Genomic DNA, 20,751 nt, shown 5'->3' with positions numbered 1-20,751 from the left:
CTGCCGCCCAGATCTCTCTGCACCCGCCCCGCATGGCTCCTCCCGCAGGTGGTGAGTCCACGGGAGGACGGCCCCACGTCGTTCCTTCGGGCTGGGCCCGACCGGGCCCCGTGGGGAAAGGCCCGGCCACCAGGCGCTCGCTGCCGAGCACCCACCCCAGGCCTGGCTCCAGGGTGGGGCCCCCGGTAACGCCAGTCCGGGCGACGTAACTGGCCTTGTTCTTTTCTTCTTCATGTAGGGCTTCTGAACCGCTCTTAGTCAGACTCGTCTCCCAGGACCTGTTTGCCATGGGTGACCCTACCAGGGGCATGAAGCCCCCGACAACATAGCTCATACGGTTCACAAACACTTCAAATTTTGCCAAAACCCACTAAACTCACGTGTGATTGAAGATTATCAATTACATTTTGAATATAACTTTGGGTGTGGGCATAGTGAATTTTCAACCAAATCACAATTTTTGGAATATTTCAATATTTTTTCTCTTTCAGACATTTTTTGTTTGGAAAAAGCTAATACAGCTTTTATGCAGATGTGGGAGCTGAACAAAATGTTTTGCAAATCAATGTGCTCTCTCAAAAAATGGCTCTCTATCGCCCTCTTCAATTTCCATTTTCAAAAATTCATAGAATACAATTGATTTGTTGTGGACTTGTGAAAAAATTCCCAGGGGCCTTATTTGTGATGGGGCACAATGTGAGAAAGTCACATGACTGTAGTTGTTATGGTTTAGGAGAAAAATAATGGGTGGATGCATTTTTTTTCCATTATTATTGTTATACGTGTCGGATTAAAGCCATTTCTGACCCCCTGAACATTAACAAAGAGTCAATTTTCAAAATTCAAGATTGTCAAAAAATTTATTTTTTTGACTGAAAAATATATAAAAATATATCTGAAAAATATTGATAAATAACTCGGTAGCGCCCCCTAACAACCCCAATTCATTTTTTTTTTTTTTTTTTACAAAGTTTCTCATAGACAATTGAAATTTGGCACATATATGCTGATTAAAAAAAAGCCAATGAGAACATACCTCTATTTGCAACCATGTTAGTGTGGTAACAGAATAAATGTGTCATTGAAATACATGGGGCTCAGAGTACTGGTCTTTATTGTAGACTAAATAGATGCTCTACACTAATCAAACTATGACCTAAAATTCAAGATTGGCAAAACATTTAGTATTTTCATGTGCAAAAAAATGTATGTTTCAAAATAAGGAACCCCATTTCTTCAAATTTTAACTCACATATTTGGATTTTTTACGCTGTGGATTTTCATTCAAGAAACTTGCAAGTTGGTCACAATTAACTAGACCCATGTTGGATTATAGGCTACTCTCTTGGATTTTTTTAAGTCATAAAATGTGGGTGTGGCCAATATGTAAACAAAAATGGCGTTTTTTTCAAGTGTTTACTTGCACTTAACTCAAAAAATGCAGTGTCCTGTAAAGTGGCATTAATATACATTTGGGTCACACTGATGATCTGAACTTAATGATATACAATTTACATAACTGAAACATTGCTCCACAGCGCCCCCTTGAAATTTTGAAGGGGATCCAAAAAATTTTACTTTGTGAAAAACATTTGAAATTTGGCATGGACATCTGTATTCTCCTACTGAACAAAAAAGCCAATGAGAACATACCGCTTTTTGAAACTGTGTTGCCATGGCAACGTCTGACATTTCTCTTTGAAATACATGGGATTTTGTTAACTGGGATGAAAAAAGTGACTTTGTCATAGAACATTGAAATTTGGTACACATACTCCCCACACCATACTGAACAAAAAAGCCAATGAAGACATACGTCTATTTCCAACTCTGCAGGAATGAATAGAGTAGTATTACTGAGACGGTGATTTTGGGGGGAGGGGCGATGTAAGCGGGAATGAAAGGCAGGATCTTCACGATGGCATGCCTGCAAAGAAAAAAGCTGTTTTTTTAAGTATTAAATTGAGCGTAACTCACACATGCAGTTTTCTATTTCGGCATTAATATACGTTTTGTTCAAAATCTCGATCTGAGTGCATAGATATGCAATTTACATATGTCAAACATTACATTGCTCCACAGCGCCCCTTTTCAATTTTGAATGGGATCCAAAAAAATTTACTTTGTCAAAAACATTTGAAATTTGGCATGGACATCCGTATTCCCATACTGAACAAAAAGCCAATGGTTTTTTTGTTGACTGGGATGAAAAAAGTGACTTTGTCATAGAATATTGAAATTTGGTACACATACTCCCCACACCATACTGAACAAAAAAGCCAATAAAGACATACCTCTATTTCCAACCATGCAGGTGTGAAAATGTCATAAATGGTCTCAATGGAATGAATAGCGATGGCGCAGATTGGCAGCTCGCTTCCGTCAGGGCAACAATAGTACCATCGCCAAGTGTGGAAATGAATGAATAATGACAATAGTGTAGCGCTTTGAAAAAGCGCTACACTATTATTATTACTCAGTTGCTGGTTTTGGGGGCAGGGGTGATGTAAGCGGGAACGAGAGGCAGGATCTCCATGGTGGCATGTACCCCGCGGTCGCAAGGGGTGGCGAGGGCCTTTATCACTGCTTGCAGTTTTAATTAGGCCCGAGCCCATACAGGCCGTAGGGCCTGTTGCTGTCTTTAAGAAGTTGTGCACAACTTCGTGCCCCCGTCACCCTCTGCCCTGACTCCACTATCCAAGCAACCCATGCCGTAGACATGGGATATGCATATTTGTTCTTCCTAGCATGTCAGCATCAACATTGAGTCTACTTTGCCCATGCACTCATGGGTCTGTACAGCTACCCTAAGATTCAAATGGTTTCTACTGTCTAGTTTACCGTTAGCTCAATATTTTTTAAATTATGTTATCATGTGAATCTATTTTAAATCTAGTAAATAATTAAGAAGAAAACTTTGAATCATTAACATAACTTTTCTAATGGTGGGTTTGCCAACTGCTTGTCTCCATGGAGATATTGTTAAATTGCCTGGAATGCTACATAGTGCTGATTTAAACTTGATTTTATTCAATTACAGGTACGTAGAAAAACATGCATTCTCATTCTCAATGGAAAGACCTGCAGACCAAGTTACAGGTCAGCCTTCTTCTCACATAAAAATCTAATGCCATAATGTGGAACATTTCAGGAATAGTTCCACATTACATCTCCATGGGGACTAGCAGGTGACCCTCCAGAAAAGTTACATAGTGAATCTTTAACATATTTCCATATACAGTCAAATGCAGTGTAGTAAGGGTTAACTGAATTTTTGAACCTTTGCAGTCCAGATATAAATATAGAGATAAAAGCCATTCTTACCCTATTTTTTGACTTAAGATTCTTGGAGTGAGGTATGACACCAGCAAATGGTTAAGAAGGGGCATTTTACTTCTATGGGGTATTAACTCCTAAATAATATATACTTACCTTTTATTGTTTTGAAAATTGTGTATTCATAGAAAACAAAGTATTAACGTCCTTTATAAGTTTCACTTTTGTTTTTGTTGCTCTTAGTCTCTCCTCCCCATTCAGAGCACAACACATACAACCTCATTAATGAAACTACTGCACAACATATCAGGTTTGTCAAGTTGTAGTGTGTTGTTTTGTTTCATGCTTTTGTATATTGATGGAGAATTGCCTTGTGGGAGCATGAGTGATATAGGCTAACCATAATGAGGGTTTGAATATAACCTGGGAGAGATCAGTAAAATTCTCAAACTTGCACTGAATTTGTAGTGTTATATATTGGCCTCAAAGTGAGGAGACATCCTCACTTTGAGGATGTCTCCTCACTCCTCACTCACACCTCTGTGTGTACTGTCACCACCTGTAGTGGATGCGAATGGGTGGTACATGAAATCATTGTTCACTCACTCTAATGACATTCTTGCCATAGGGGATTATAGGCCTGTATTTTATCACATTGTTCAACTGTCAATAGTGGTGGCCATGAGTCTTTTGTGAGCTTGGGTGGGCCTTCGGGGAAGAGTCAAATTCTGTAAACCTCTGTTTAAAGTCAACAGCAGCAAATTCCTTCAGCTGCCCTCTGACAAAATCCCATTCATTCTTCTAATCTAATAAACCTGCTATTTTCAGTTTAACACTTAGTGCCTCTCATTTTGCACCACTTTTCGACAAAAGTGACAAACTGTACCTTCACTGCATCTGAAAAGGTTTGTATAACAGAAGTAAGACTGCCAATCTGCACCATCAGCCTCTCTAACGACCAATCACTTACACACACAATACCACCAAATGCACATGATAGGTGAAGTGCATTGCTAAAGGACACAATGACAGAAGCACTTTATCCTCCATGAACCAGGAAGTATGCTGTTAGCATGCTAATGTTTGTTAGCATTAGTCTACCATTGAGGCAAAAATCCACTCTGAAAGTTGGGAATAGCACCGATAAACTCATCATGATGAATATTTAAGATGCTACTAATGCACTAGCTAAGTGAGGAATAACTTTGCAAACCTTGTAAAATTGACTAGTTATGTTTATCATCTTTAAAGAATGTAAAAAGTAGGTACAGTGCCTTTAACTTTAAATTATAAACCATAATTATAGTTAGTTTAGCTTTAAGACTACTACTTCCACTTCTACAATTTATTTGCTGACAAAGCCAAATAAATAAAGCTGATTTTGGACATTGCCAGATATTTTGTTTTGGAGATTTGGTTTTGAGCATATCACCTCCAGGCTCCCGTATTACTTCTTCCTGCTTCTTACAGTGACTTTGGGGAAGACTACCGCAGTAAACCTGAAACAGTGGCCCCTCAGTGAGTAACAGCAACACATCTGACCTCAGTTAACTTCACACACATATGTACACATGTTGTGCTTCCGTGTGTTTTGGAGACATTACATTGACTTAGATTCATTTCATGGAGACTGATCCTAACATTAACCATAATTTGTATGGTTGCTACTAGGGTTGTCTAAAGTATGAAATATTAGATACTAACTGATACTAAAACTAGTATTGAAACTAGATACTAGTTTGAGCAGGTATCAGAAATGAACCTTTCCTGTATAGCTGTGTCAGAACAAGTATAAGACCACAAAGACTAGCATATGCCCATGGACCACTATGGACCATACCTGTGACTTGAGTGTGTTTACTTAGTCCCCACAATGTGATAAATACCTGTCCAAACACCCACTGTTTGTGATGGGCATAAACACATTGCTCAGTGTGTTTTGGATACTAGTGTTAGAGGAAGAAAGCTGGTTGAAGACAGTGGTTGAAGTACACTCCATGGCGTAGGCCTGTCCCATTTCGGCACGGCCTTTGCATCCAACGGAGGCTACATGGAGGAGTACCCGTCGCTGGCCAGGTACTTCGAAGTGTGCAGCAGTCGAATTGGGACACTAGTTTGGTTAGTTCCTCTGCATATATTTGTTTTGGTATAATATATTTTTTCTCCTCAGACTATATTTTCATTTAGCCTATTTTAATGATAATTTGAATTCCAAGGCTTGTTTGATGAAATTTCAAGGTGCACTATGTAGGTGGAGCCATCACCGTAAATATCATCACAACAATGTGCTGTTCTGCTGGGCCGTAGCACATAACCCTTAACAACTGAAGATTATACTGCCAAGATTTGTACCAAAATCCTATGGAAATAGAGATATGCATTTGTTGTGAACACAATTTGACCGTAGTCCAGTGAAGGTTATGGGCTTAAAGCCTGTGCAAGAGATGTCCAGAGTTTTATCTAAAATGCAACAAAACTGCCAAAATTTGGGGTATTTTGAATTATTGGATTAATGAAACCAACAAAGCAAAAATACAACTCCATGTACATGTTTGATGAAGGACATGGTTAAAAGCCCAAAAAAGGTAATTTTACATAATATGTGTTCTTTAAATTGATAATTGCTATGGCAACAATCCTAAGCTCACATCACTGTGAAATCCATGGAATATAGAGTCAAATTGTGTGTCACAGAATAGACTGATTGTTATCACCGGCGTTGTCCATCTCACTCATGTTACGAGCTCGGTGCCTGGCGTCAGTGGCCCCTCTTCTTCTCTTCACCCTCTGCGTCCTTGGCATTGACTTTTACACTGTAGAGCCACTGGTCATACAGGAGGAGAGTATCCAGAGATTGCTGTGTTGCTGGTTGTTGCTTAGTTATTGTGAAGTTATATATTATAGCTATGCAGAGTCTGAAGATGGAGCGTGGAGACCCGGTGAGAGAACTTGACCTAACGTCTCTGAGGTCCACCATGCCAGCCGGTGGACCCCTGCAGGTGAGTTTTTTGAAATCCTTCATTCACTTTCGCTACATTTTTTTTTTAGCTTTAACCTTGCTACAAAGTGGGTCCATTGTCCAGAAAAAAAATATATATGAAGGAAAAGTTAATTGCATTTTGTTCAAGTAATAGTATAGTCTATTTTAAAATTCTTAAGTTTGAACTTACCACTTACTGTTCCAGGAAGCACTGACCAATCAAAGAACCTTCTAAAATTTAGTCTGCTTAAATGTATTTATCAAAAAGTTATTGTATAATTAATTATATTTTATATATTTTTTTGTTTATATTGGTAAAATCTCAGTTTAAGTGTCATCCACTGCCTTCTGCTGACCATTTGATTTGGCTGTGGAAAGAACTTTTTCCAAAGGTACCGTGTGAAAAAATAGAAAGGTGCTACAGTTTGAGAAATATTGGGTTAAGATTAAGAAAATGGTTTGGGCTGGTCTTTAAGGTAAATAATATTAATTTTCTTTTGTATGTACAAAAATATTATGTTCTTTTGACATTATGCTCGCCATTTGTTTACAATGTCAGGTGAAGGGCCTAGTGGAGCCTGTGGCGTAGGGTCATCTGGGCATAGGTCTGCAGCCAGATGTCTCTCATCAGTGATTAAGTTTCTGACACAGTGACTGCATGATTTGGACAAAAATATTATAATTTTCTGATTTGCATGTAGCTGTACTGCTTTCGTGTGGACTGGATTTGAATCATACTTTTTTTTTTTTTTTTGACAACCATGATTAATCTATTTGTTATTATAGTATCTTGTTATTTACTATTACTGATTTTATTTTTAAAGGGGATCATTTTATGTGTGGATATTGATGGGATATTATGGGAAAATGTTCTACAGGATATGGTATTTAACTTTTCTATCACGCATTTATTCAGTTCATTTATTCAATGTTTTATCACATTTTCTGAGTTATATGACTATATATTGACTGATCATCTGATTTCTTTCTGAACATAGTCCCTCCGATTACTCACATAAAATTTTGAGGTTTACATTTCATTTAAATAGTCTTAACAGTTCAGAAATTGGATAATAATCAGATTTTGGCATCAGTATCTCTTATTTATTTATTTATTTATATATTTATTTGACAGGGACAATGCAATCTGACATAGTTACAACATGAACATTGCAGCTGATGTGATGCATATAGAGTTTGTAGCAAAAGCTAATTCTCAACTCCCGTCCCTGGTTGAGCTTCTCCACAATTCACCAATATGCAAAATATATTAAAACACCTGCCCCATAAAATAGATACATCAGTGCACAAAAATACATTCAACACTCACACGTTCTCTCTCTCTCTGTCATACTGCCTATTTACAAGTGGGTACAGTTTTGACTCATTTTCAGCCAGTTCTTAACTTATACAGACATCCACAGACATTTGCTATAAAGACCACAGAAGCAAACTCCTACAATGTCCTCAGTATATTCCTACACCAGATTAGGAATATTGCACCAGTCTCTCCTCTTCCCAAATGTTTGGCTGCTGTCTGCTCTTTACCGGGCTGCTGCGGTATGTTCCTCCTGGGTGAGACGTGAGTGTGAGCAGGTCTGAGGCTGTGTGGACTGCAGACCGACTGTCTGTGGACCTATTCTGAGACCAAACTCACAATATCCATCAAAACTCAATTAGTGCACAGGTGCAAAGGCTAATAAAGTCCTCTAACGCACGGCCAGGTCAGCACAGCAGCCTCCTGCTAGTACTGGGAATACAGGGTCACAATTGGGCTAAAACAACAACTAACTGCATGATCTGGACAAAAGGATTATAATTTTCTGACTTGCATGTAGCTGTATTGTTTTCATACAGAATGGATATGAATCATACTTTTGCTTATTTTTTTACAATCATGACTGATCTATTTGTTATTATAGTATCTTGTTATTTACTATTGCTGAGTTTATTTTTAAAGGGGCTCTTTTTATGCATGGATATTGATTTGTGGGAAATGTTCCACAGGATGTGTTCTATCAAGCATTTATTCAATTCATTAATTTAATTTGAATTATTAAAGTTTTATATTGCTCAGAAATAGCATTATGCATTACTAATGCAGTGGTGGAGGAAGACTAGCCTCTCAACAGATATGATTTGTAACTTGACCTGGACCTGCTAACCTTCATAGAGGTGGACAAGGTGGTTTTAATACCATACTGTGGAACATTCCAGGCAAGACAATGGCATTTCTACAAATACAATGAATGTTATATAGTCCACCTCTAAAGTGACATTCTTTCTTTTGTGATCAAATTTTTATTAAAGTATCAGTCTCAGGTGCAAATATACAGATTAGAATCTGATTACCTTTTCCCCCTTCTTTTTTCCCACCCACCACCCCGATGGGCATATAGACAAAAAATAAAATAAAATGAAATTAATTAATTAATTAATAAAATTAACAATAATAATAATGACAAATTAAATACAAAATAAACATATAAAAAACAATACAGTGTAGTAGTAATAATAATAATAATAATAATAATAATAATAGTAAAAGTAAAAAGTAAAATAAAAAATAATCCCGTCCAGGTTTGAATTCTTTCCATACAGTAACAGCAAATTTCCTCCGTCAAAAAACATCAGCAGAAATTAGATTATACATATTCATTATGTACTATATATATAAAAAGGACTTAAGCGTACACAAATTCTGCATCTTTCATAAATATACAGTTAGAGCAGTACAGTTTGACATAAACATCCACATAGTGCAGGGAGACAAAAAACAAAACAAAAACAAGCCAAAAAAAAAAAACAAAAAAAAAACAACACACCATATATTCAGATTTTGATTTTGGCTAGTAAGTCAGACCAGCAAAAAATGTTTTTTGCTTTTGCTCCGTGCATTCGAGCAGCAGAACACTCCAGCTGAATTATTTCTCGGTAAGACAAAAGCCACCCTTTTACAGTCAGAGGTTGAAGTGACTTCCAGCGACATATTACAATTTTTTTGGCAGCTGTGAGGCCTGCTAGTAATGCACGCCGGTCGTTGATTGTCAAGTTTAGTTTGGAAAGATCATTTAGCAAAATAAGCCTCTGAGTGCAAGGGATGGTTACGCCTATTATCTTAGATAGTGTCCTTGAGACATTTTCCCAGAAGTGTTTCACTTCCGGGCACTCCCAGACCATGTGAAGGAAAGTGCCAATAGTTTTGCCAGCGCAGAGATCACAGTGAGGGTTGTCTTTTATTTTCATTTGGTGTAATCTTCTAGGGTATAAGTAAGCTCGATGAATTATTTTATAATGAATCATCTGGTGATTGGGATTCCTCGATGAAAGGGAAATATTAGATCAGATATGATTCCAATCCCACTCTGAGTGATCCCTCAGTTCAGTTTTCCAAAGCTGCTCGATCGGTAAATTTTTCTGGGAGCTCTTGAGGATTAAATTATACAGGTCAGAAATTGTTCCAGAACTTTGTGTTTTCGCCAAGATAATGTGAAGGGGGTGATTTTCCAGCATGCACCCCCAAGGAACCCCATGTGAACGCATTGCTGTGCGCAACTGTAGGTAGAAAAAAAAAAGATGTACCTGGTAAATTATAGCATTTTTGTAAGTCATGGAACTCTCTTAATCCATTATGCCCTATAATATTACTAAAGTCACGAACCCCTTTTTGCTCCCAAGATAAAAAAGAGATGGGTTTCTTATCAATTAGAAGTGAATGATTATGAAAGATCGGTGTCTGAAGGAAATATTGGACATCTTTCCCCAGTAAATTGTTGACTCTGTTCCAGACATCTAAAAGATGAGTAGTAATGGGTCCATAAAGGCTTTTAAAGGTTTTATATGGCAATTTAGCATGTAGCAAGGTGGGCATAGTATGAGGTTTAATCAATTGCGCTTCAATTGGTACCCACGCTGCAGATTTTCCAGATTTAATCCATGCAGTAAGTGATCTTAAAGCAAAGCACCATGAGTACCATTCAAAGTTAGGAAGGCCCATCCCTCCAAAGGATTTTAGCCTAGACAGAGTTGAAGCCCTGATTCTAGGCTTTTTTTTATTCCAAAGAAATAGGCTTATAATTGAATGTAATTTTTTTAAAAAGTCTTGTGGTGGGGCGAGTGGTAACATGGAGCTCATGAAATTTATACGGGGCAATAAATTCATTTTGATTACGGACATGCGAGCCTGAAACGACATTGGGAGAGAGGCCCACCTTTTAAGATCACCATCTATGATAGACAACAGATTTTTGTAGTTATTTTCAATCAGGGGATTTAGGGAGGAGTGAATGAGAACTCCTAAATATTTTATACTTGATACAATCGGTATATTATAAGAGCGGTCATTTAATATCGTTGATCCCAGAGGCATCAAGGCGGATTTAGCCCAGTTCACCCTATAACCCGAAATCTTTCCAAATAATTCAAATATATTCAAAAGATAAGGTACTGATTGCGATGGATTGCTGGTATAAATTAAAATGTCGTCTGCATACAGTGAAATATGATGAGGTGTGTCATATATTGTGATAGGTGCAATTTCTTTAGACTGCCTTACTAGTTGTGCAATGGGTTCCAAAGACAGACAGAATAAGAGTGGAGATAGGGGGCAACCCTGACGCGAAGAGCGAGACACAGAAAAAACGGGTGAACACACATTACCCGTTAGCACAAGTGCTGTAGGATTGGCGTACATGGTTCTAATCATGCTAATAAAACCAGGTGGAAAACCCATATGATGCAGCACATCCCACAGATAGCCCCATTCCAGCCGGTCAAACGCCTTCTCAGCATCCAGTGATAGGATAACGTTTTGATTTGCAGATTGACAAGATGAATCTATGATATGGAGCAGGCGTCGGATGTTGTCAGAAGCTAATCTAGATTTAATAAAACCTGTTTGATCATAATGAACTAAATAAGTCATATGTTGTTCAAGTCTATTAGCAAGAATTTTAGCAAACACTTTAAGCTCTGTGTTCAGAAGGCTGAGTGGCCGGTAAGAGGAGCAATCCGTTGGCGGCTTGTCCTTCTTAAGCAAAAGAGAGATAATCGCCATATTGGCACTATCATTGAAAGATCCTTTGATTATAGAGTAATTAATCATATCTAAAAGCAACGGGCCAAGCTGAGTCCAGAAAGCAATGTATAGCTCTGGTGGCATTCCATCTATTCCCGGTGATTTACCTTTGTTCATGGAATGAATAGCTTTACTTAATTCCTCCATAGTCACAGGTGTTTCTAAAGCACCGGCAGATTCAGGTGGCAATTTAGGTAAATTAAGAGAATTTAAGAAATCACTACATGCTTTTTTATCATATGTTACTTCAGATGCATATAATTTAGTATAGAAATCTCTAAATGTGCTGTTAATTTTTCCAGGATCTGAGGTGATGGTGCCTCCACTGGTGGCTATGGCAGAGATATTTGCCAGTTGTTCATTATTACGAATTTTCTAAGCCAAAAGGCGACTTGGTCTGGCACTGTTTAAGTAATGTTTCTGCCGCACACGTTGTATCTGAAACTCAGCTTCCCGTCTTAATAATTCATTTAGTTGCTCAGATTTATCTTGCCGCATTTTAAAATTTTCGGGTGTCATTTTAGTAATCATATTCTTTTCTATGGCACATATTTCTGTTTCTAGGGTCTCAATTTTAAACTTATTTGCTCTATTTAATTGGGAAGAAAAACTTATAGTAGTGTTTCGTATGCACCCTTTAACTGCTTCCCAGAGTATTCTGGGATCATCTACAGAGTTCTGGTTTACCGCAATAAAGAAGTCTAATTCCTCAGATAGTGTTTCCATATAACTATCGTTATATAAAAGAGAGGTATTAAATCGCCATCTGGGAGCCCTTGATGAGCTGGATTTTAGTGAAAATGAACAAGCTACCGCCCTGTGATCTGATAAAGCGCATGGTATCATGTCAGTACTGGAAATGGTCTCGAACAGAGGCTTTGACATAAGTATATAATCTATTCTAGAAAAAGATTTATGACGTGCAGAGAAAAAGGAAAATTCTTTGGCTTGCGGGTTCATAAGGCTCTTTCTGTCCCGATCTGTCCATATCATGATGCAACACAGCATTGAAGTCCCCTCCAATTAAGATCTGGTAATCAGGGAGGTCAAGCAAGGTGGCGTGCAGAGTATCATAAAATTGCTTATCGAACACATTAGGGGCATAAACACACAACAAGGCAATCTTCAGACCATTATACAAAATTTTGCAATACGTAATGTGACCATCCTTGCTGCCTCCCAAGCCCAAGTTAGTATAGCATAAATTTCTTCTAATCGCAATAAGGACACCTCTGGTTTTTTTTTCGAGTGACAGGATGCATTTACAATATTAAAAAATTTAAGCTGAAATCTGTTTGCATCTGCTTCTAAATAATGGGTTTCTTGAATAAATGCAAAGTGAATATTTTTCCTATGCAAAAAATCTATAATGCTTTGGCGTTTTGGAGGGGAATTCAAGCCACGGGCATTTAAAGAGAGTACATTAATTTTATCCATAAGAAGTGTAGTCTTTCATACCATAACCTTTGTACAGAAGAAATAACATAAACCTGGACCTCCATACCTCCCACCCCACAGAGAAAAAAAAGAGAAGAGGAAAAAAAAAGAAAAAAAGGACTCATACAAACCCACAAACCAAATAAATAATAAATAAATAACAAACCCATGCCACATCAAACCCACCCAAATAGTTGTACCAGCTGTCAAAGGCCAAGCTTAGTCCCCTCCCCTCCCTCCTCCATTTATAATTGTGATATACTGATTTAGACATCGACCCTTTATTTGAGAAAAAATAAAAACAAAAAAAACAAACAAACAAAACAAATCACACAGGCAGCAGAGGTTTCTTTAAACATAATATTTTAACATAAAATTGCTGCTGCCTCTACGTTTTCTGCGTCTGACCAAATCCTGACCAAATCCTATCATTTTGTCCATAAATAACAATAATGATTTAAAGAAGGGTTGACCAGGATAGAGTCTGCAGTGAGTCTAAATCTGTAGTTTGGGCCGATTAGAACAGTCAATTTAAGCGTAGTCTCTTACCCTCTCAGCCGCCTGTCCAGCGCAAGTCATTCAGCCCTTCCCCAGGTCAATCTTTATCAAGTGAATCCAGGAACTGTTCGGCTTGCCCAGGCTCAGTAAAAAGGTGACAGTCATGCCCTCGCTGAAGTTTAATAGTGGCCGGGTAAAGGAGAAACGCATCAAAACCTTTGACGCGAGCCTCGTGCATCGTTTTATAACATGCTCTCCGGCGTTTAGACGTGCGCTCGCTGTAATCCGCTGCAAACTTCAAAAGTAATCCGGCGACCTCCGGAGTATTCCTACGAGCCTCTTTAAGCAAAGCATCTCTCTCCGTGAAGCGCAGACAGTTGACAATCAGCGGTCGCGGACGCAGCTCTTCCCCGCTGGCGTAGACCGGACCTGGCCGAGTCGGTGCGCTCTCATAAACTCCGGCGGGGCTGGCGCGAATACTGGGAACCACTTCAGGATATTCTCTCTCAGGTAGGCCAAGGAGTTTGTGCCTTCCACCCCTTCCTTGAGGTTAAGGATCAGCAGGTTGTCCCTCCGTGCTCTGTCCTCCATGTCTGTAACTTTAGCTGTAAGAGCCTGGAGCAGAATGTCCCGTTCATCCGTTGCTTTTTCCAATCGGACCACACTTTCTTGTAGCGTATTTGCATCTTTACGCAAGGTGTTAATTTCTTCTGTGTGTCCGGAGAGCACCGCGTTCAAACTGTCCAGGCGCTTTTCAAGTTTTTTGTGCCGAGCTTCTGACTTTACTTCGGCCTCTTTAAAGTACTTTGCCATTGTTTCCTCTATGACATTAACCAAGGCGATGTTTCCCAAGCCAAGATCTTTGTTTATCTCCGTTGCCATAGCTCGTACTATCACCGATTTTTTCCTTGTCGAACGGGTGAACATAAGCAGTTAAATTAACACCTTTAATCTGCCTAAATCAGTGATACAATCTGCTTTACGATTAGATTTGAGGAAGGAGGCCGCGTGTGACCGTCTATGCTATCGCCATGACACCGGAAGTGCTACATATGGGAAGCTCCTAAAGTGACATTCTTTCAACTTTGACTGTAACTGTACTCATATGTTGTTTACTACCACACATTACTTACTTTAATTTTTCTCTCCATGTATCAGTTACCTCACCTCTCATCCTGGCTTGTTTATCTGCTAACCATTATTGGTCTGCAGGCTGTTGGCACAAAATGACAATCACATATCAACCAGTTAGCCACAGGGCAGCTGTGGTCAGAGTTTATAAACAATAACTTAGCAGTCATGGAAATGTGAGTGATTCTAACGATCCCAACGATGAGTGCATGCAGTCTGTTTTCACGAAGCTGTGCGCGAAGGGGACATGGGGAAAGTCAAGAGCTTTCAAAAAACATGTCATTCTAATGTCATTGGATATATTGTTTTTGCTAAAAATATTATTATTTGTATTATTATTATTTTAGGCTGGAGCCCATAGGGCCTATTGCTTCCGCAAGGATGAGTTATTATGGCCATGCCCCCTGACAAACCGGAAGTCGGCCATCTTGGATTGAATATTCCAAAATGCAAAGTCAGCATTTTCGCTCATGTCACATTTTTATCAACTCCTCTGAGGGGGCTACACCGGCAGGGCTGAAAATCACTGTACATCATCTAGACAAGTGGCGAATCAAAAAAAAAAAAAAGTCCAATTTATGATGATGCCTTTCACGGTTTGCGTGTGGCGAAGCCACAAAATTCCATCAGAATTTTAGCAATTTTCAAAAGTCAAAATTTGCTCCTGTTTCCGCATACAAAGTCCAATTGGGCTCAAATTTGAATCAGTCATAGAACTTTTGAGCCTAAACATACTCATTGTGAAAGAATCAGAATTTGCATGTTAGCGCCCCCTACAGAATAACAAATATATTTGTATAGATCACCGAAAATGTAGTTTTCCTAAATGTTACAAGATTGGACACAAAATTCCATTGGGTGATCTCAATCAGGAAAGTCAATCAGACCTATGTCGTTTTTTGAACTATGTTCAAAAAATGTATCTGAAAAATATTAGTTTCATGGAATAATGTGAAATTTGGCACAATCATTCTTAATGTCATCAAATATGTCAAAAGGAACCATGTCATATTTTTCACTGGGTTGCCATGGCAATGCACGAAACAGCCCATGTTATCCTAATGGGAAAATGTTGTAATTATGTAATGTAAAAAATGGCGCGACAGCGACCCCTGCAAAAATCAAAATACATTACATCAATGGGAGATGTCAGCATTTTCCATTTCAATTTATAATGATGCCTATCAGGGTTTCCATGTGGCGAAGCAAATTTCAAAATTTGCTCCCGTTTGCACATACAAAGTCCGATTTGGCTCAAATTTGAATCAGTTGTAAAACTTTCCTGCCTAATTCTACTGTTTGTGAAAGAAATAAATTTGGTATGACAGCGCCCCCTACAGAAGAACAAATAAATTTGTATGGAAGGCTGAAAATTTTGTTTTCCCAAATGTTACAAAATTTGACACAAAATTCCATTGGGTCATCCCAATCAGGAAAGTCAATCAGACCCATGTGTTTTTTTGCTATACTAACGGAAAACCTCCCAGTTTTTCCCATTCATGTATTTTGAACTTTGTATTTTGCACGGTGTTGCCGTGGCGATGCCTGGAAAAAAAACATGTTTTTGCATTTTGTGCATGAGCACTTCCAATGTCTTTTGACTTTGTTTGATGACAAGTGCAGACCAAACGGTGGAAAATGGCACGTTAGCGCCACCCACAGGGAGTGCTGGGTTGGTTGAGTGCGAAGGGCCGTTCGATGCCGCTTGTGGCTTTAATTCTTCTTTCTTCTGCTCTTTGAGCCGGAATTTGATCCCCTGAACATTTTCAAAAACTCACCAAATTTTGCCCAAAATTCAGGTCTGGCAATTTTTTTTTTTTGTGTGTGTGTTGCACCATTGGGCAGAAAAAAAATGGTGCGACAGCGCCCTCTGAATAAGTCAAAATACATTGCGTCAATGGGAGACGTCACAACGTCAACTTTGCCGTAGATCCACGAAATTCGGTACATGCATTAGCATGGCCACGCCCCCTGACACACCATAAGTCAGCCATCTTGGATTGAAAATTCCAAAATGCAGACTCAGCGCTCTCACTGATGTTGCATTTTAATCAACTCCTCTGAGGGCGCTCAACCGGCAGGGCTGAAAATCACTGTACATCACCTAGACAAATGGGGCATCAAAAGTTACCCAATTTTGCATGCGGAGAAGCCGTAAAATTCCATCCAATTTGTGAAATTTTCACATGTCAAAATTTGCTCCCATTTGTGCATGAGAAGTCCGATTTTGCTCAAATTCGAATCAGTTTTAAAACTTTGTGGCCTAAACCTACTTATTATGATATAAACTAAATTGTCGCAATAGCGCCCCCTACAGAATATCTAATATATTTGTATGGAGGACCAAAAATTTTGTTTTCCCAAATGTTAACAAATTTGACACAAAATTCCATCCATTGGGTTATCCAATCAAGAAAGTCAATCAGACCCATGTGGTGTTTTGCATCGTGTTGCCATGGCGATGTGCCAAGCTGCCAATGTTATCCTAATGGGAATGCTCCCAAATTTTCCCATTCATCAGAAAAATATTAGTTTCATGGAATAATGTGAAAATTGGCACGATGACTCTTTTCCCAACAAAAAAGTCAATCAGACCCTTGTCATACTGTTCACTGGGCTGCCATGGCAATGCGCGAAACAGCCCATGTTATCCTAATGGGAAAATTTCCAAATTTTTGAACATTTTAAAGTCTTACAACAACTTATTCGCTTCATTGAGCCGCAAAATTCAGTACACACATTCATCAAATGATTCCAAACAAAAAAATATTATTATTATGTCTTGACAAACCGGAAGTCGGCCATCTTGGATTGAAAATTCCGAAATGTAAAGTCAGCATTTTCGCTGACCTCACATTTTAATCAACTCCTCTGAAGGGGCTACACTAGCAGGGCTGAAAATCACTGTACATCATCTAGACAAGTGAGGCATCAGAAGTTATCCAATTTATGATGATGCCTTTCACGGTTTGTATGAGACAAAGCCGCAAAATTCCGTCGGAATTTTGGCAATTTTGTATCCAAATGTATCCAAACCTCTCCAAAGCTATGCAAATAAAAACATTTGGAGAATGTTTGGAAAAAATGCAATAACTTTTGAATGCTTCAACCCACAGACATCAGTGAGGGCTCTACTGAAAGCTTACACTTAGAGGAATCTGTATCTGCACACCTAGTTGATTTATTACTGATGTAAATGTATATAGCATATGAAAACACAATATAAAATGTATATTTGTGTATAAAATATTGTCAAAACAAATGGTAAGGGTCAAAATAAATATTTATTTACAAACTCCACACACTGCAAACAGTGAACAAACACACACTTCAAAATGTAAATAAACACACACAGAAAACTGAAAACACTGTATATGATTATGGCTTTTCTTCTGTGTGCCAGTCACAGTCTCTTTGTTGCTGGAAACACAGGGGTATATAGCGGGTTAAACATTTCACTGGAGTTTTGACATGTCACTTGTTGCACTTCAATCTGCCCTGTGTGTCCTGTCACTACCTGGGTTAATGTACACAAGACGATGATACTTCTACCTGCTTCCTTCTTTCTGTTGTGTTCTGATGGCTCCTGTGTCTGCCAGCTCCAAGACAAGAGTTTCTCTTCAAGCCTTTTGGTGCATGGGAATTTTACCCTTTGATCTACAGTCTCCTTTATAGAGACTGAATGCATTCACAATGGCAATGTCCACAAACTGGTAAAAAATGCACTACTTTCTTTTGTGCAAAACCTGGAGTGCATCAGATAGGTCTGCCTAAGGAAAAACACAAACACATCAGTAACAAGAAAGTACAACATTGAGAGGAAGTAAATATACATATCCATAATCATCACAGTAAACGCAAAAACAGTAAAGGACGCACAGTGATGCAAGATTTACGCATGAGTGGAGCTGCGTTTCTACACTGTACTCTGCCTGAGTACAGTAAAGCATGCCAAACTATACATCATTTTGTTCAGCTGCTCATTGGCTCTTAGCGTAATTCATCAGAAATGAGTAATGGGTAGTAATTGGTTAATACAATGATGAGAGAGAGCATAAACATTCTGTGATCTGGGGCTTCAGTGATCCGCAAAACCAACGCTGATTGTCAAATTAGGTGTCAACCAGAAGATAACATTTGGGCTTAACTGTATTCTGAGTCCACGGTGGTATCTTCACTCTTTGCCACGAACCGCTCCGGGTCTCTAGTATAAATTGTACAAACACCCAAAGTGTCCTCGATCATGTACTTCCTTAGTTCTGTCCATTTTGTCATGTTTAGAATGCAAAAACGCAAAATTATGCACAAATGATGCACTCACTGTCTTTATGCACCCATCATGCTCCTACTTCTCAGTAGGTATGGTGTTCTTTAGATGCAACTCAACATTCTTTCTCCTCCAAACATGACAAGTTGAGTTTGTACCAAAAAGTTTTATTTTGGTGTCATCTGACCATATGACATTCTCCCCAGTCCTCTTCTGAATCATATAAATACTCTCTACCAAACTTCAGACCTGGACATGTACTGGCTTAAGCAGGGGGACATGTTTGACACTGCAGGATTTGAGTCCTTGGTGGCGTAGTATGTTTCTCATGGTAGTCTTTGTTACTTTTGTTCTAGCTCTCTCTGGTTCTGCGATTTTTGCTCACCGTTCTTGTGATCATTTTGACCCCGTGGAGTGAGATCTTGCGTAGAGCCCCAGATCGAGGGAGATTATCAGTGGTTTTGTATGTCTTCCATTTTCTAATAATTGCTCCCACAGTTGATTTCTTCGCACCAAGCTGCTTACCCATTACAGATTCAGTCTTCCCAACCTGGTGCAGGTCTACAATTTTGTTTCTGGTGTCCTTTGACACCTCTTTGGTTTTGGCCATAGTGGAGTTTGGAGTCTGACTGTTTGAGGTTGTGGACAGGTGTCTTTCATACTGAACGAGGCACCTGTTTGAACGAGTTTAAACAGGTGTGGAGGACAGTTTGTAGTTTGTAGGTGACCAAATACTTATTTTACCAAGGAATTTACCAATTCATAAAAAATCCTACAATGTGATTTCCTGGATTCTTTCCCTCCATTCTGTCTCTTGAAGTGTACTTCTGATGAAAATTACAGGCCTCTCTCATCTTTTTAAGTGGGATAACTTGCACAATTGGTGGCTGATTTATATACTTTTTTGCCCCACTCTATAACAGTAGAGGCTGTACAGGAGCATGGTTCACAGAAGCGGGTGGACAGGAGGGAGCAACTAAAGGCAAAATAACACAAGTATGGGTTCATTTTTTTATTGTATTATTATTATTATTATTATTATTATTATTATTATTATTATTATTATTATTATTATTATTATGTGTTACCAAGAACATTTACATTTTACATGTCTGCAAAAACGAAAAATGTACAAAAGGTGATGGAGTCATCAAAGGAATTAAGAAAACACTGAGACATGGAGATGTTATTGCTGTGCTTGGAATGTTCCACGGTGGCATTACACTTACCTTCAATACCATGCATTGTCTTAGTGAGTGGGCTCATCTCTCTACAGATCTGATCTGTAAATTGAGCTGGTGGAGTCAACTGCTTGTCTCCATGGAGATGCTATTGCTTTGTTTGAAACGTTTTACAGTATGGCATTAAACCTTTCTCCATATAGACAAGCAATTTGTGGGTCCTCCACACCTGTGCATTTCAATATAAAAATATACTACTAGTGTAGAATAATCCATGAATTTCAGAATGATGAAAAATGAAGACCACTGCCATAACGACTGACAATTCAAAACAAAATATTACATCTTTTGAGGAAAAGTCCTCAACATGTTTCAGGAAGTTGAAGCTAAAACACACCCATGAATAGATTGTTTTAAAAGTTAAGTAAACTAAACAAAATGTACAGGTAAAGTGGTAGGAACATGTACTGTATATTGTTCCTACCACCTGCTGAATACATAGTGTCCACATAACAGAGGTGTAGATGCAGCAGTGAGATCAAAGTCAGGCTCAAAGTCAGTCTCACTTAAGCTGTGTGTACTTTACAAAGACACAAGCTCAGTGAAACCGGTCCTGTGGGTTATAAAACTGACAACACCTAGCTGCACCTGTCTCCACTTGTCACTCAGCTGTAAATGATGAAATGGTAATCAGGAGAACAGCTAATGAGTGCAAACTGTGCTTATAAATTACAATTTAAACAATGTAGAAAACAACATAAATGACTAATTGAGGCTGCATGAAGAGGGCATTCTTACTGTAAGTGGAGTCGCCTCTGCACAGATCTGACCTGTAACTGAATGTGGCAGCATCACATGTCTCTATTCAGACAGATAAGTTCAATGCCATATTGTGGAGCATTCA

At 38.7% G+C, this 20,751-nt stretch overlaps 1 protein-coding gene across 3 annotated transcripts in view; it reads left to right on the top strand.

The window, feature by feature from the left end:
• The first annotated feature begins 6,073 nt into the window (after positions 1 to 6,073).
• LOC117392133 (ninjurin-2-like) overlaps positions 6,074 to 20,751 on the top strand; it is a 71,970-nt gene continuing 57,292 nt past the window's right edge. For 2 of the 3 annotated variants that reach the window (XM_055231806.1, XM_055231805.1), the window contains exon 1: positions 6,074 to 6,275. In XM_055231806.1, the coding sequence (XP_055087781.1) occupies positions 6,183 to 6,275 (93 nt within the window). In that variant the 5' untranslated portion in view covers positions 6,074 to 6,182. The remainder of the gene's footprint in view (positions 6,276 to 20,751) is intronic. The other variant, XM_033990122.2, reaches the window with a different exon arrangement.

Source organism: Periophthalmus magnuspinnatus, chromosome 23 (assembly GCF_009829125.3).
Source record: "Periophthalmus magnuspinnatus isolate fPerMag1 chromosome 23, fPerMag1.2.pri, whole genome shotgun sequence".
NCBI classification, from domain to species: Eukaryota; Metazoa; Chordata; class Actinopteri; order Gobiiformes; family Gobiidae; genus Periophthalmus; species Periophthalmus magnuspinnatus.
This window is presented reverse-complemented; position numbering and strand designations above follow the sequence as displayed.